The following is a 16,374-nucleotide window of genomic DNA, read 5'->3' on the forward strand; positions in this document are numbered from 1 at the left end:
AGGGTGGAAAACGGACGGTACCTTTTGATCGTTGGACGGTGGTGAAGTCGCGTCGAGGACGGAATGCACCGTCATCTTAGGTACGAGGCTAACGCCCAGCAAGTCCTTCGCGAGTGTGCTGGCGTCATCAGTCTGCTAGGGGTTGGCACGTTGCGGGGAAACGACATCCGTCGTTGTCTCAGGTGCGAGGACAACGCCCGACATGTCCCGCGCTTAGGGGTGGTAACAGGCCATTTAATTTAGCCTAGCAAATTTACGGATCAAATCAAGTTAGGGCCGGATCATAAAATAATACAATTTTGAACTAACAAAATTAAGGGCTTTGTTGGTTTGTGAAGCAAGTATTAGGGCCATGATCCATTACCACCCCTACCCGCGCTGGGGTGCCGGTGTCGTCGACTCGCTCTGGACCGACAGCCGACGAGGTGCCGCCTCCTGCCTGGCCACGGTTGCCCTGTCTCCTCCTCCTGCGGCGAGGAGGGTGGCGGGGCAAACCCGGATGCTGCTCTTCCGCCACGGGGGGAAGACGTCGTCGAGTTCGCCGCCGCCAGGCGAGCTGACGACCGTCGTTGTTGCTGTCGCGCTGCGGGGGGAGGAGTACCATGTCGTAGCTGCCGTCGAGGGACATGAACTCGAGACTCCCGAAGCGGAGCACCGTCCTGGGCTAAAGAGGTTGCTGAAGACTACTCATCTGGAACTCAACGGAAAGGTGTTCGTTAACACGCAGCAGGCCCCTACCTGGCGCGCCAACTGTCGGCGTTTCGGACCCCGAGGGACCCTCACCGAGCCAACCAGTGAATTTATCGCTACATGCCCCTGCCCAGATGGGTTGGCGCAAGATGGAACACAAGGGGGGAATGCGGCTTGTATTATCTCGCACCGGGGGTGCTCGTAGTAGGGGTTACAAGCATCGCGAGAGAGAGAGAGAGAGCATGTTCGTTTGCTCGTCCCCCGCGCGACCCTCCTCGCAGGAAGGCACTGGACCTCCCTTTTATAGATGCAAGGAAGGGTCCAGATGTACAATGGGGGGTATAGCTATGCGCTAACGTGTCTGGCAGAGAAGTGCCTGAGCCCTGTGTACATGCCAACGTGGCTGTCGGAGAAGTGCTTGAGCCCTGCGTACGCGATAACGTGGCCGTCGGAGAAGTGCCTGAGCCCTGTAGAAGCACAGCTGGCGGTGCGGCTGAGATCATGCTGACGTCTCCTTGCTTCCGTAGGGGGCTGAGAACCACCGACGTCATGGACGCACGCGGGGAACCATCATTACCTGTTACCAGGGCGAGCTAGATGGGACGCCGGTCTTGTTCCCTCGTAGCCTGAGCTAGCTAGGGGTAGGGTAATGATGTATCCCCTGTGGCGCGGTCGGTCCGAGCCCAAGGTCGGGCGAGGCGGAGACTTCTCCCGAGGCCGAGGCCGGGGTCGGGCGAGGACGCGATTCCTCCCGAGGCCGGGGCTGAGGCCGAGTCTTGGGGTCGGGCGAGGCGGAGACCTCCTCCCGAGGCCGAGGCCTAAGGTCGAGCGAGGCGGAGCTTCTTGTTGCGCCCGAGGCTAAACTCGGCTATTATCAGCCTTACCCGGGTGGGTGGCATAGCAGTCGGAGCAGGGTGAGCGGCGCTGTTTTCCTGTCAGGTCGGTCAGTGAAAGGGCGAAGTGACTGCGGTCACTTCGACCTTGCCGACTGCGGCGCGCGTGTCAGGATAAGGTGTCGGGCGGTCTTCGCATTGAATGCGCCTGCGACACGGTCGGTTGGTAAGGCGATTTGGCCAAGGTTGCTTCACGACGAAGCCTGCCCGAGCTGGGCCTCGGGCGAGCTGAGGGTGCGCCCACTGCCTGAGGAGGCCCTCGAGCGAGGCGTGAATTCGTCTGGGACCACGGTTCCTACCCGAGGCTGGGCTCGGGCGAGATCGCGTCCCTTGGGTAGACGAAGCCTTGACTTGAACCGCGCCCATCAGTTTTCATGGTTTGCTCTGAGGGTGTTTACCAGCTGTGTTTAGGAGTGTTGGGGGTACCCCTAATTACGGTACCCGACAATAATGAATCGAGATGGGGCGTAAAAAATTGATCCCTAGCACTACGGATTTTCTTTTATAGACATCTGGACCTGGTCCGACTCGACCGGATTGCACTGTCTGGCCTGGGCTTCCTTTAGTTATTGGAAGCCCAGAGCTCCTAATATACAATCTATATATATAATCTATATATATGTTGACATCCATTTAAATATAGACATAAAATCCAATGTCTAAAGCGACTAATATTTTGGGATGGAATGAGTATTTGATAAATCTAGTATTTCTACCGGGTATCGAGAAAAGCGTAACCTCATTCCGAGACTCTTAGTTAGATAACTCTATAGATAGCCATCAGGCCTTATCCACACCACACACAAGTTTGTCTCCAAAATGGTCTCTCCTATATCACTAAATGCTTTATGCAATGTCTAAATTTTCTGAAACTTATAAATATAATTTCACAATCTCTAAACAATTTATTTGGATTTGGTATCTTCTAATCTATTTTAACGATTTCTTATTTCTATAAACCTAGAGTCATTTTATTTGAATTAAAAACCTCACCAAATACTTAGTTGGATTTTGTAACTAAAAAGCACAAAATCAACTTCAAGGCCACTTTAAACCATAGTAGAGGTAATTTCAACGGTTTTGAGTTCAAAATGCCATTATAAACCATGGGAGACAGGTAATTTAAACTGTTTGGAGAGTTTAAAAGGTAAGAGGAAAATCGTAGAATCAGCTTTTTTTTCAGATCGAGCCAGTCAACAAAACAAAATACGTGCAGCTCAAACGCTCGCTCGTAATGGCGAGAAGTTAATTGTTCCAAGCAATCATGCGCGCTGCAGCAGCGTTCACGCATGCTCGCTCGCTCCACATCACCGGCCGTGCTGATAACATCACCACCGTTTGTAAATCTGCAGAACACCGTACACTGAATAGATGCAACAAGAAACACCCCATTAACCTGCTGGCAGCAAAAAAAATAAAAAATAAACCTTAATAGCTCCGGTAGGGAAGACGGCGTCGGCGATTCTCATTTAGTTAACTGAACGGAATTCAGAAAAATGATAAGCACCACCCTGTCAGACGTTCGTCCTGCTTCAGAAAGAGAATTCCAATCCACGGAACTTTGTGTAATAGGTACGCAAATGTAAAAAGAACATATGGATAGACATCAAGCTACTTCTAAATGTTGATGCTCCAGTCGTAATTTTGGTACATGACTTTCAGTTGAGTGCTGGCGAGCAGTTCCAAGAGCTGCTCTGACTCTGCGGGCTCAAGATAGTTCGCAGCATGCTTTAGCACTTCCATCTCGTTCTTACCAAAATCTGTGCTATACCTGTTATGCAGAACATGATATCAATCTGAGAAACTAATCATCAAAGCATTAGCTATATCATATCAAGGCATCAACTATAAATAAATAGCAGAACATGAATATAACCTGTCACTCTAAAAGAAATTCAATTTAAATGCAAAGTGGGCTAATTGAAATAGTTTCAGAGTATATCAAGCCATTTTGTTGTTGTTTGGGGGTAGTAACATAGACTTCCTCCTAAATAAATTTGGGGCAATTGCGAATTTCGAAATTTATAACCTTTGCTCTATTTCCGGCCAATCAACGGGATTTCATTTAGAGCCAAGTCATTTGCCCATTTCCTGAACCTACCCATCATGGCACGGTCTAAGTTATTGTTATTCTTCTCTTCCTCCCTTAATATCAGATTGAAATCCTCGAGCACAAGCCACGGCCCAGTACAGAGAGCTCTAATTTCTCTAAGAGATTGCAAAAACTGAATCTTCTCATGGTTCCCTTGCGGACCATACACACATGTAAGCCGCCATGGTGAGCTGGTGCTAGAATGAAAGTTCACAGAGACGCTATGTTCATCCACCCTACTGCCCGCACAAACACTAATGCTATTTTTCCAAGCCACCAAGATGCCACCACTAGCACCAACAGAAGGTAGGATTGTAGGAATACAAAATTGTCAAAAGCTGGTTCTAGCATCCGCAATAAAAGGAACCGAGAAACATCCACCATTTTAGTTTCTTCAAGACAAACCACATCAACTCGAGCAGAATCCACCAAAGTGCGTACAACATCCTGTCTAGCAGACCCATTAAGGCCTCGCACATTCCAAATTAGAATTTTTGAAGGATCCATAGGGGAAGAAAAAAGAACGACTACCAGCGAGGGACCCAATAAATCAGCAGATTGGTCCGCCCTGCAGCAGCTCCTTTGGCCTAGACCAGCCGAATAGCGCTGCCATGGCCGTAATCTACACCTCTGAAAGCCCTTTTCTGAAAACTCTGGCATACTCATCAAGATCTTCTGGCCTGATAGTCTCAGTTTCTCCAACATTCACAATACCAAGCTCCTTCAAAATACGCTTCTTGCCCTGCTTGGCCGGTGGAGGAGGTGGCAGTCGCTCCACTCCTACTCCGGCGACCCTTCTGCTACATCGGGGCACCACCTCAGTGGCTGTAGCATTGCCTTGTCGCGGCCTTCTGACTGGCGCCCTCATAATCCCACATGCTGGTCTGGTCAACTTATCGATGAACTCTTTTGCACCCGAAGGGGGGAGAGGCGGGGACGTGTCTACAGCTGTCTGGGTTGACTGTCCTTCCTCCTTTGCCGAAAGTAAGTGATGGTGGGGCTTCTCCGTGGCCTTGAACCAGCATGCAAAGCGAGGCGACGCGAACTTCGCGCATCCACCAAGGCTGACTTCTGCCCACCCATATCGACTGTGGCCCGAGACGGAGATCTCGGGGGTGGCAACTGTTTTGCCTGCTCCTTCTCGCTTCCCCCCATAGAGCAAGAATCCGTCGGAGCCCTCAAGGGTGAAGAGGGGGAAGATGGTACCGGCAGGGAGGAGTGAGATGGGCTACCTCTGGACAGCCCCAACGCCTCTTCAACTACCCCCGAGCTGAAAAATGGTCCAGCCATCAGGGAAGGTGGGCCGAGATTAGAATCTGCACCCACAATAGCAGCTGGGCCCAATGAAACATGAGACGCCACAGCCTCCACCATGCAGGCCTGATCATTACGCCTGGACACTCTAATCCTACCCTGGTCAAATTGGATAGGGTTTTCCGCACAACAGATTGGGAGGAACAATTCTCAGATTCTCTTCTCCAGAGCTCAGCCATGGATGACTCCGACCATTGCCCTTTGCTGCTTGGGTTTCATGATTTCAGCAGAGGAAAAGGGAGGTTTCACTTCCAAGCATTTTGGCCTAGGGTGGAGGGATTTCATGATGTGGTAGCTCAATCTTGGGCGTCTGTTCTAGCAGGGCCTTGCCCACTCATCACTTTGGCCAAGAAATTAAAGACAACGGCTAGGAGTCTGCAGAGCTGGAATGACAAAAAAGTTGGGAGGATTAAGCTGCAGCTTGAGATGGCTAGGGAGCTCCTACATCAATTAGAGGTGGCGCAGGACAATCGTTCCTTATCTCCTGGTGAACTGTGGCTCCGAAACATGCTCAAGAAGCACTCCCTTGCCCTGTCCTCTATCTCGTACCATGGCAAGGTTGAAATCGCGGATTGGGTGGCTCCAAGAAGTGATGCCAATACCTCTCTTTTTCATGCACAAACAAGGTTCAGGAAGAAAAAGAATGTCATTGCAGCAGTACACTCAGAGGATGGGCAAATCTGGACTGCCCATGAAGGAAAGGCAGCAGCCTTCTTTGATTTTTATCAAGGGCTCCTTGGAACTGCAGAAGTAAGGGATGTTACCGTTGATCTGGAAGCTCTGGGATGCCATCTTATGACCTTGATGCCCTTGATGCGCCTGTCTCGGAGGAGGAAGTCTGGGATACAATTAAGTCCCTTCCTTCGGACAAATCCCCGGGTCCTGACGGGTTCACTGGTAGATTTTACGAAAGTTGTTGGTCGGTAATCAAGGCTGATTTCATGGCGGCAGTTCACTGCATTTGGGCTAGAAATTTCAGAAACTTGGGTCCGCTGAATTCAGCTTTTATTACACTTCTACCCAAGGTGGAGGGGGCCACTAGTGTGAGAGATTTCCGCCCAATCAGTCTGGTTCATAGTTTCGCGAAGTTGGTGACTAAATTGTTGGCTAACAGGTTAGCAGGCCGGCTGCAAAATATGGTTTCCCCCAATCAAACCGCTTTTATTAAGAAACGGTTTATTCTTGACAACTTCATGCTAGTCCAGCAGACGACCAGATTCTTACATTGTTAGAAGCAGGCTTGTATCCTTCTCAAGCTAGACATTTCAAAGGCTTTTGACTCGGTATCGTGGGCCTTCCTTATCGAGGTCTTGAAAAAACTTGGTTTTGGACAGATCTGGTGTGATATAATAAGCGGGCTGTTAGCTACCTCTTCTACCAAGATTTTACTGAATGGTCTGCCCGGGGAATGTATTGGGCATCAACGAGGGCTGAGGCAGGGTGATCCTCTATTCCTCTATCACCTATGTTGTTTATTCTTGTATTGGATGTCTTGAATCTGCTCGTGCAGCGAGCCTCTGAAGAAGGGTTTCTTCAACCTCTCTCTACAAGGAATATGCAGCACAGTATCTCGCTGTACGCGGATGACGCAGTGTTATTTCTAAGCCCTACTGCCCCGGACATCGGTGTGGTTATGGATATCCTTCATCTTTTTGGTTCAGCTTCAAGTCTAAGGACTAATATCCAGAAGAGTAGTGTGTTCCCAATCTACTGTGGGGAAGAAGAGGTGAATTGCTTACAGGACTTGCTGCCATGTAATATTTCAGATTTTCCCTGTAAGTACCTCGGTTTGCCTTTGTCTCCCAAGAAACTCACAAGGGACCAGGTTCAGGCCATTGTTGATAGAGTGGCCAGCCTTCTGCCAGGATGGAAAGTTGAGCTTATGACCAGGGTTGGTAGAGTTATTCATGTGCAGTTCGTCATGACGGCAAAGATGATTTATGCAGCTTTGGCACTTGACCTTCCTGTTTGGGCCATCAAAGCAATCGATAAACTGAGGAAGGGCTTCCTCTGGAGGGGCAGGAAAGAGCTCCGTGGTGGTCATTGCCTCCTGGCTTGGCCTAAGGTTACCCGTCCCAAGGAGCTGGGTGGTCTTGGGATTAGTGAGTTAAAGAGCCTCTGTTGGGCTCTGAGAGCTCGTTGGCCATGGCTGCAGAAAACATATCCTAGTAGGCCTTGGGCGGACTTCCCCACTCACGTTTGTAAGGTGGTACAAAATCTGATTGCTGCAGCCGTTATTACTAAGCTCGGTGATGGAGCCAATACCCTTTTTTGGAAGGACAGATGGTTGGATGGGAGATGTATTAAGGACATAGCTCCTGCAATGTTTGATATGGTGCCCTTGTGTCTTGCCAACAAACAGTTGGTCAAAGATGCTCTCCCTAATTTCCATTGGATCTCCGATGTGAAAGGGGCAATTTCAGTCAGAGTCATTGCTGAATTCCTGGAACTTTGTGAAGTGCTTGAGGCAGTTGTGCTTCAGCCTGGAATAAGGGATCGACATATATGGAAATTCAGTGCTTAAGGGGATTATACAACTAGTTCTGCTTATAAAGCTCTCTTCCTTGGTTCAGTTTAGTTCGAACCAGCAGAGCGAGTGTGGAAATCTTGGGCTCCTGGGAAGTGCAAGTTCTTTATCTGGCTTGTGGAACATAATAGGTGCTGGACTGCTGACAGGCTCAGAAAAAGAGGACTAGACCGACCAGAGCAGTGCCCCTTGTGCGACCAAGAGGCTGAAACCATAAATCATTTGTTGGTCAAATGTGTTTTTGCCAAGCAGTTCTGGTTTGATTTCCTTAGTTCAGTGGGGCTGCAGGAGCTGTGTCCAGCTCACGAGGATTCCTTTGAGTCATGGTGGAAGTCTAGCAGCTCTCGGGCATCTGATCTTATGAGAAAGGGTTTCAATTCTTTAGTAATCCTAGGTGCTTGGACCATTTGGAAGCATAGGAATAGATGTGTCTTTGATGGATGTAATCCTAGCTTGGTCACAGCCCTTAGGGTGGCTAGGGAAGAGGCGGTGCTCCGGTCCTTGACTGGAGCCAAGGCCCTGTCTTTCCTCCAAGTCGATGAGTTGCTGGCTTAAAACAACGTTGTGGGTCGTGTTTTCTTCGTGTTAGTCGGTGATCCTTAGTTAGTCTCTAGTGTTGGGGTGTGTGTGATGTAATGGGGTTCTCTCCCTCTTTCTTATTCTCCTATTAATACAAAGATGTGCAACTCTCCTGCGTATTCCAGAAAAATAACCTTTGCTCTAAGCCTGCCACCATTAAACTGCAGAAATGCCACTCGACCTTCCCTATGAATTTAATACCTACTTGCCCAATTTCATGATACTGTATATCAGGTAAAGCTACTGAATGAGCTTGCACATTGCCTGCCCAATAAAATAACCCATTTATGTTCGTCCGGTAACAAATCGGTTTGTTTTTTCGTTTTCAAACTCAAATAGATTAGCTGAGTCGTTACTTGGAAGATGTTTAGTGCACTTTTAAAATTGCATCCCCTATTCCCCTTACTTTATTGACCCATGCAATGTTATGTCCCATAATACCTGTGGTTGCATCCTGAAAATAGATGCACTCTGCTTGGGCAGAGGAGAATCCGACGAGGCTGGAATCCAAATAGGTTAGGAGGGACAAACTCTTTAGATTTGGAAAGAAGCTGAGTCCAGCTTAAAAGAGTCCGCTATGCAATAGATTAGGGCAAGCAAGCTGATTGCTATTTCTCAACAAATCTAGTTTCTGTCTTCTAGCCACACTACCCTTATTTAATTTCCCACTATGGCAGCTACAGGCTAAACTGCCAGAGACACCCACACGTGGTGGTTTAAAACTTGCCAATCTTCTCAGAAAAGTGCCTCACAATGAAATCACCACATAGAACCTGCTCATCATTGGGAATGGGAACTGACAGCCTCAGTTAAACATATAGAGGTGTTTTCAATTTTCTTTCACTAGTTTTCATCTATCTTTGTTATGCCTATCCACAACAAACTATATTATTTTGGAAGTGATGAAAACTAACTACTGACTATGATATGTAATCCACAAACATCACATCCTTTTGTTGGAAATCATACAAGTGGCCAGGCACCATACAAGATCTGCAATGTTGAAGTGATAGCTTTTTGGAGAATGCTCACCATATACTCAAACACTGAAACACAGCCAATAACAAGGCCAGATCCAAGTAAACCAAGAACAAGAAGGCATTAGTTGAGATCTATGTTACTCTCCTGTTGGTCAACAAGATTAATTACAGCACCTAAAGAAAGGCTATTACCATAAAATTGATCATTGCCTATATTTCTTTTTGCTTAGCAAATATTGGATATATTTCTGTAGTTGTATAGTTGTCCTTTGCATCTGCAATACACTTGTATCTTTAAGTTATCAATAAAATTGGACACAAGCACTTGATTATCCAAGTTTAGTATGGCACAGTGAAAGCACTAAATTTATTTTTGAAAGCCTACCCCAACTTGCTTGGGATAAAAGGTTTTGTTGTTGTTATGAGTAAGCAAGAACAACAATCACCTTACCATTTCAAAATCTTGCTTGCAGATGCAATTTTGGCTTCAGGATCAACAATCAGTCCTCCATTCCTCACGAAATCACGTGCAGCTTCCATCAATTCTTTATCGATATCCCCTGGTGAGTAACACCTAAGTGCAGGTCCAGATTTGGTGCCACATATCAAAGCAAAGTGAACAAGAGGTTCATGGTATGGAAGGGCCACCTGCAGTTACAATTAAGAAAATACATTGACAATATTTTCTCATCACAAATCTAGCTATCTGCAGCATGTAGGACTCAGTAATTAACCAGAATAGTGATTATAATGAATGCTGAAATGTGCCAGAAGTGTAGTTGTGCTATACTATAACGTTTGTGGCTATGTATGCCTATTCAGGCAAGTTGGTAAAGTTGTAGGCCTCCGGTGAATACAACCACCTCTACTGTGGAAGTGTGAGCAGACAACTTCTATGACAATATGTTTAGCTTTCTTTGGCAAGTAGTTTGTTTGAAATTTAAATTTTGTTAACAATACCTGCTGAACCTAACTATCTGATTTTCCAGACACAAAAAGGAATAAAGGAATATACTAATTACTACTCCCTCCGTCCCAAAATATAATTCGTTTTGGACTAAATATACATTCATTAATTAACCTATGAATGTTGTTTGTATATATGTCTACATTCATTATTATTATTTCGAATGTGGACGGAAAAAAAGAGGACTAGAAAGAATTATATTTTGGGACGGATGGAGTATTTACTAAGGATACAATGGTTCGTTTATAATCTTTCTATCTGCTTCTGCAATCAACTACTAAAAACTCTACTTGACACTATATATATTCAATTCTTTAGACAGAAATCAACAAACAAATAACTAGCATTATATTGCATCAGTATGAAATTATATCAACTTGTCAGGAAATAGAATATGCCATCTGTGGATTTACATCTGCTATATGTAGCAACTAATCCCTGATTTACATTTACCCCTGATTTACATCTGCTATATGTAGCAACTAATCCCTGATTTACATCTGCTATCTATAGCAGCTAGGATATCCACAGATGGCATATTCTATTTCCTAACACAACTAGCAGTGGATTACTGACTTTTTCGTAGGTTGCCAAATCACGTGAAAACTAAAAGATGTCTATCTTTGCAATAGAATGGAGGTTCTTTGTTTTGAATAGAACATTTTTTTGTTCACGCAATTCGCATATCAAGCGATTTAGCTTAAGCTTTCCTATCTAAAGAAAACTGCAGGTTGAACATATATCCAGTCTTGAAAAGAAATGTAAATTTTATAACATCATAGTTCAAGCAAAATTCTGAACATCTATTTGGTGGCAAGGATAGAAATGAGAAATTTTCATGAAATAAAAAATAATTGACACATACACCAAGAAAAATAAAGAGTGTTCTAGGCACCAATGCAACTCTGAAGGAAAAGGAAGTGGGTGCAAACAGAGAACTATGTTTAGCTTTTTGAATGGGATCTGATATGTATATTGTTTACCTTGGATCTTCGGTCTTTCTGCCCGAAAGGTTTGGCAATGTTGTATGGTGGCCTTTGGTTGCCACGTAGAATGCCATTTTGGATTGCTGACAGTGAATAAGCACATCCACCAATGATATACTTAAAATCTCCAAAAAACTTTTTTCTGTCCAATGGTCCAGCAGGATGGCCACATGTCACTAATGCATGGATAGCCATCATATTGTAGAGATTTATGAAGAAAGCAAGTTTCTCTTCACGTGATAAATAATCAATTTCCACCCTCTGGAGCTCCTCAACTGTTCTAATATATCTATGTAGGAGAACTGAGAGTTAGTACCCATCATCAGAACTGGGGACCTCAAACAGAAAAACTTAGTATTTGTTCAAAAGAAAACTTCTATTTATGTATTTACAGCATAACATATAAATAGACAAGCTCAAACAACATATAAGTTCTACTCATTACATTATGAACCTCACCTAAACATATGTATTAACTCAAAATCTGCCAGAAGTAGCCATAACAACCAACAAAATGTTATCGTTGTAGTATATGAAGGTAAACAAAGTAACAAACATGGATATGAAGTATACTTTAATTTTTGCATCTTAATCAAGTCTATGAGGCTAAGCACTAACCTTTTAAATTCCTCAGAACCTTGGATGCTTTGGTAGTCAACATGTCTACCATCGGCTGATACATAAGCTTCAAAAATGGCACAGGATAGCAACCTCAGCCTTGATGCTACTTCAGCAATGGGCTTTGGTGCAACATCGATGATGCCCCTAGGGATGTTGTAACATTGAGTCATAACTATGGGATCATGATCCAGGAAACGATATATGTGGTTTCCATCTTCGAAGACATTTTCACTGCAGTGTCACCAGGTATTTCAACATTAACAACCCAAATTGTCAACCAGTTCAGATGGATATAATAGAAATGCTAATTTCAAAACGTACTCTAGAACATGACGAAAGAAGTATTTTCTTGCAAGCTTCCTTCCAAATTCCACTGCCTACATGGATAACTGGAATCAACGAAAAAAATGATAGCAATACAATTTGCAGTATGAGGCAAAAAAAAAAAGCTCGATTATATGAAATATCCTTGCATAACATAATGGCATAAATCACACATTTTTCCACTATAGATAAATAAAAACTAGTACCAAAGTTAGAAGAATCAAGAACAATGTTGATCAAAAGCCATGTTGTAAGGCGTAACAACGCTTAAATAAAAGAGTAATTTTAGCATGCAACATAGTTGATTTACCTCATCTCTCTCCAAATATTGATCTTCTGATATGAAATCCACAGCTTCACTACCAAGAAAGCAGTTGCTAAATCTTCTCATCTTATAGAATCTATCCTTAGGAGTGATTGACTCTCTCATTTTTTTGACAATGGTTGCCAGCTCATCAATCTTCCCACTTCCTGATTCATCATCTTCTCCAAGTAAGGGGGGTAATGGAGCAGAATATGGGGATTCCTCATTGAACAGAACATCGATATTCTCATCAAGTATGCCAGAATCTTCCATTTTCCTCAACTCAATTAACCCTCCAATTAGTAGGTCATTAAAATACACTTTTGGTACAGTGGATGACCCAGTATTCTTCTCCAATTCCAACTTTCTACCAGGGAAGATGTCAATGTTAATCTCAACATACTTGAGCCTTTTCCGAAGCAAGAATAGACGAACCTTTTTGCAATCTTCACATCCCAGTTTTGTGTATATTATTATCCTACCCTTCAATGGTGGTATCTCCAACAAACCAGGCACATTTTCATTCAACGCTTCCCCAGTTACAAAAGTATCAGAATCCCGGCCAATTTTAATGAAGTTCAGTGGGTTCCAGACAGTTCTTTCCACAGATTTCTGTTGCACCTCTTTAGGATTGGATTCAGCATCTGTCCTGGTTTTCTCGCAGTCCATGTATTCTGAACCAATAGTCTTGTCAGCTTCAGCCTTAAATTCATTCTCATCCTTTTTGCCAGAAAGGCGCCGCATAAATGTTGAAACTGCAATTGCACTCCTTTCTTTAACAAAATTTTTTATTGCAACAGCCCGGTCATTGAGTACAGACCCCTGAGCCTCTGAGTCAAGTTCCCCAGATTGATTGGAAGAACGCCTCATTTCTTCTATTTCAAGAACCTCAGTTCCATCAAATACTGGCTCTTCAGTTTTATCTTCAGAAAGATTCTCTTTTGTGATCTCGTTTGAGCTTGCACATTCCATGACATCTGAGCTTGTCCTTTCATTCATTTGTCCGTTTAAGCCCTCTTCTGAATCATTACCTCCCTCTTGAATCTGCACTTCTGATTCGTTGTTTAATTTGTCATTCGAGAAACTTGGTGCTTCTTCTACATTTAACATTTCAGTTTTCATTGAAAAATCCCCGTCATCTTCACAATTTTGTCCAGGATTAGAAGACTCTTCTGTGACAGCATTTCTTTTGTCATTCTTGTCTGTACTCTCCATGATACAAAACAACCTCCAGCAGGGTACCTGTGCAATCATAAAAGACATGCAGTAAATTGTTAATATACAATATGACAAACGTAATGAACACATCTCAAGTATGAGAAGATATTGAGGATTATGCCACCCTACCACAGAAAATTTACACAATTAAGGCTATGTGGCTAAAGAAGTTTGTATCCGGTTTAAAAGTGGTAAACAATATCACAAAATCGCTAAAATTATACTTCGATAATGAATCGACAGTATTTTACTTCTATAACAAGTCAGGTATTGTTGTCAAACACACTGACATTAAGTAAAGAATCAAACAGTTGAACTTGAGCATATAAAGAAAGAGCAACTGCTTATGAATCCGCTTACTAAAAGGCTTCCATCCAATATGTTCAGAAAACACGTAGTTGGCATGAGTTTAATGGAGTACCTATAGTTGGCATGAGTTTAATGGAGTACCTATAGTTGGCATGAGTTTAATGGATCTGGATTAAGGGGTTATCAATGCAACAATCTCCCTCAAAAATAAGTTTTCTGTTTTGAGATAGAAAGATGTATTATAGTTATTAAATTCAACAAGGCATGGTTGGTTGTTGTAATGTTTTAGTCTTGGCATACTGATCTATTGAGAAGTAGAAGTTATAACCTAAGAGATTAAGCAATTAAAAAATTAAGTTCTAAGTAAGCATGAGATCAAGGAGGAGAATGTTGGATTAATCTCATCCGGACTTGACGCCCTGAGCGAGGGCATAACAACCACCACGGTTGTGGTTCTCCTTCACATCATGTAACATAAATAGAAACAAGGGTCTACACACGAACCAATGTTCGTCTCCTGACCTATCTCTATACGAAAGTGAGAGGAAAGCCACCAACATCGCTAGCAACACCTTTGACATTGATATCGACTATCAGGCTTTGTCATCCTATGACGATCTCCTCTAATCCTAAAAATATACATACATAACTTTTATCCATTATATATAGTAGCTAGAATTACGGGTTAAGATCCTAAATATCTGGAACATTTTACTGACAGAAACAGACACGGCCACACGCCACAAAATCACACGATTGGAACGCCCAAGCATGGCAATCTAGCTCCCAACATGAGCTGTGTCTCCGTTGAATGACTGAAACATTCCCCTATAAACCTCTCTCTTGTCTCAACCAACTATAACGATAGCTATAGCGGGAGATTTGGAACCTGTCCAGATCTCCCAATAGGCCAATCCCAACAGATTACATCATTAAAACGCCAGCCGCTCATAATCGACAGCACACCATCACCTCACACACGAACACTAAATATAAGGACCCGCCCACAGACTACTCCGAGAGCACGAACATAAACCCGATAGGCTATAGGGAGAGATAAAATCCCCCAACTAAACTACACCCACAGCAATCCGAGGAAGAAGAAAAAAATCAAAGCAAATGACCACCATTCCACGCTACTACTCTCAAAAAATCAAACACACCAACCTTAAGAAGAACTCCGGAGCAACGGGTCCCAAACTAAACCCCGAAGTCCGCGAGCTGCGCGATTCAACAAACGGACCAAATCAAGATCAGATGGAAGAGGAATAAAACGAACGGAGCAAAGGGGTGGAGGAAGGAACAGGGAAGCGGGGGCGTACGCGAGTGGTAAAGCCGAGGATCCGAAGTCCGTTTGCTTCCGAGCAGGGTTTGACTGGGACTCTGGGAGGGAGGAAGGTGCGCAGGACTGCAGGAGAAGAGGTGAAGGAAACGGGGGAGCGGCGGCGAAGTGGGAACCCGAGTCGACCGGAGGGCTGTAGGAAGCGGGAACCGCGGGGCGAGCGGAGAAACTGACGAGAGAAACGGGAGAAAGAGTCACGTGGGTCTGCCTTCTGCAGTTCTGCGGATCGGGCCTGTCTGAGACTGAGTGCAGAGGATCGCGTGGACTTTTGACCTTGACGGCCCACATCAGGAGCGGTGGATTCTTCTGCCTGACTTGTAGTAATAATAAGGAACTAATCTAAAATGAATTATCGTGTCCACTAAACCTTGAAATGAAATATAAGTATTTGTATCAGTATTCATGATAAAGATACTAGACGGATGTGTTTGAACCTATTTAACGCTTACTATTCATTGCATATTAGGCCGGCCGAGTCCAGGCACGGGTCAGGACCGGTTAAAAGGTAGGCATGGTAACAACCCGCTTGAAGGACTGGTTTTTCTGTTTTTAGCTATAATACTGATGATTCTGTTATTATATGAGAGCATTCTGAATTATGATATGTGTATCTGAAATTCTTTGTCTAAGTATGTATCTAGAATTATAAATATAGTTAATTGAATCTAAAATAAATTTGAATATTGTCTTTAAATTCTGAATTTTGGAGTGTTTTTTTTGTTTACAGACCCGTGTAAGAATAACTGTGTTAGGCCTAGACCGCGTCAGCCAGCCCGGCCCGACACAATACTGAACTGTGCCGGATTTGGACTGGTAAACCTCGTGCCCGGGCCAGGCCGCAGTTGGACATGTATATTTTTGAGGGACTAAAAATTAGTTCATCTATTTTAGTCTCATTTAGTCCTTAAATTGCTAAATTGTGAGGCTAAAACAGAGAATACATTTTTGTCTCTAGTCTCTTAAGTGGTGACTAAAAGGAACTAAACCATATTAATTCCACATTTTGCCCCTTCTTTATTTCAGTTGCACTAATGGCGAAAGAATGTTAAGGAGTATTTTGGTCCTCTTATGATTCATTTAATGTGTTCTTAATATTTTTAGTCTATATAACCAAACAGGATATAAACTTATCTTTATTCCCCTAACTAAATTTTAGTCTCTGACTAAAGGAACTAAATAGTCCCTCAGTTTTACTTGATATTGAAGTAGTTGGTTACATGATAAGTTG

General features: G+C 43.8%; 1 protein-coding gene across 3 annotated transcripts; it reads right to left on the reverse strand.

Annotated features, from left to right (window-relative positions):
- Positions 1–2,649: 2,649 nt before the first annotated feature.
- Positions 2,650–15,390, reverse strand: LOC103629928 (uncharacterized). 3 transcript variants are annotated; one of them, XR_004850284.1, is made up of 9 exons: positions 15,127–15,390; positions 14,972–15,025; positions 12,284–13,519; positions 11,971–12,026; positions 11,647–11,880; positions 11,026–11,317; positions 9,527–9,723; positions 3,011–3,354; positions 2,650–2,929 (listed from the first exon to the last, which is right to left on the reverse strand). XR_004850284.1 is itself a non-coding variant. In XM_035960133.1 (8 exons), exons 3-8 carry the CDS (start codon positions 13,490–13,492, stop codon positions 3,201–3,203), a joined length of 2,142 nt encoding a protein of 713 aa, XP_035816026.1. In that variant the 5' UTR covers positions 13,493–13,519; positions 14,972–15,025; positions 15,127–15,390; the 3' UTR covers positions 2,994–3,200. The 3 variants fall into 3 exon arrangements, 1 of the variants encoding a protein (XP_035816026.1); XR_004850283.1 differs by lacking the exon at positions 14,972–15,025 and having other exon boundaries at positions 15,127–15,378; XM_035960133.1 differs by lacking the exon at positions 2,650–2,929 and having other exon boundaries at positions 2,994–3,354.
- Positions 15,391–16,374: the final 984 nt, after the last annotated feature.

The sequence above is a fragment of the Zea mays genome, chromosome 6 (genome assembly GCF_902167145.1).
Source record: "Zea mays cultivar B73 chromosome 6, Zm-B73-REFERENCE-NAM-5.0, whole genome shotgun sequence".
NCBI classification, from domain to species: Eukaryota; Viridiplantae; Streptophyta; class Magnoliopsida; order Poales; family Poaceae; genus Zea; species Zea mays.

What these genes read in the sequence shown, in the direction of transcription:
- LOC103629928 (XM_035960133.1), bottom strand. Translation starts at nt 13,492, where the DNA reads ATGGAGAGTACAGACAAGAATGACAAAAGAAATGCTGTCACAGAAGAG. An exon ending in AATATTTGGAGAGAGATGAG is followed by an intron (nt 12,027 to 12,283) that starts GTAAATCAACTA and finishes TTATCCATGTAG; the next exon opens with GCAGTGGAATTTGGAAGGAA. An exon ending in AGAAAGACCGAAGATCCAAG is followed by an intron (nt 9,724 to 11,025) that starts GTAAACAATATA and finishes TTGTAACTGCAG; the next exon opens with GTGGCCCTTCCATACCATGA.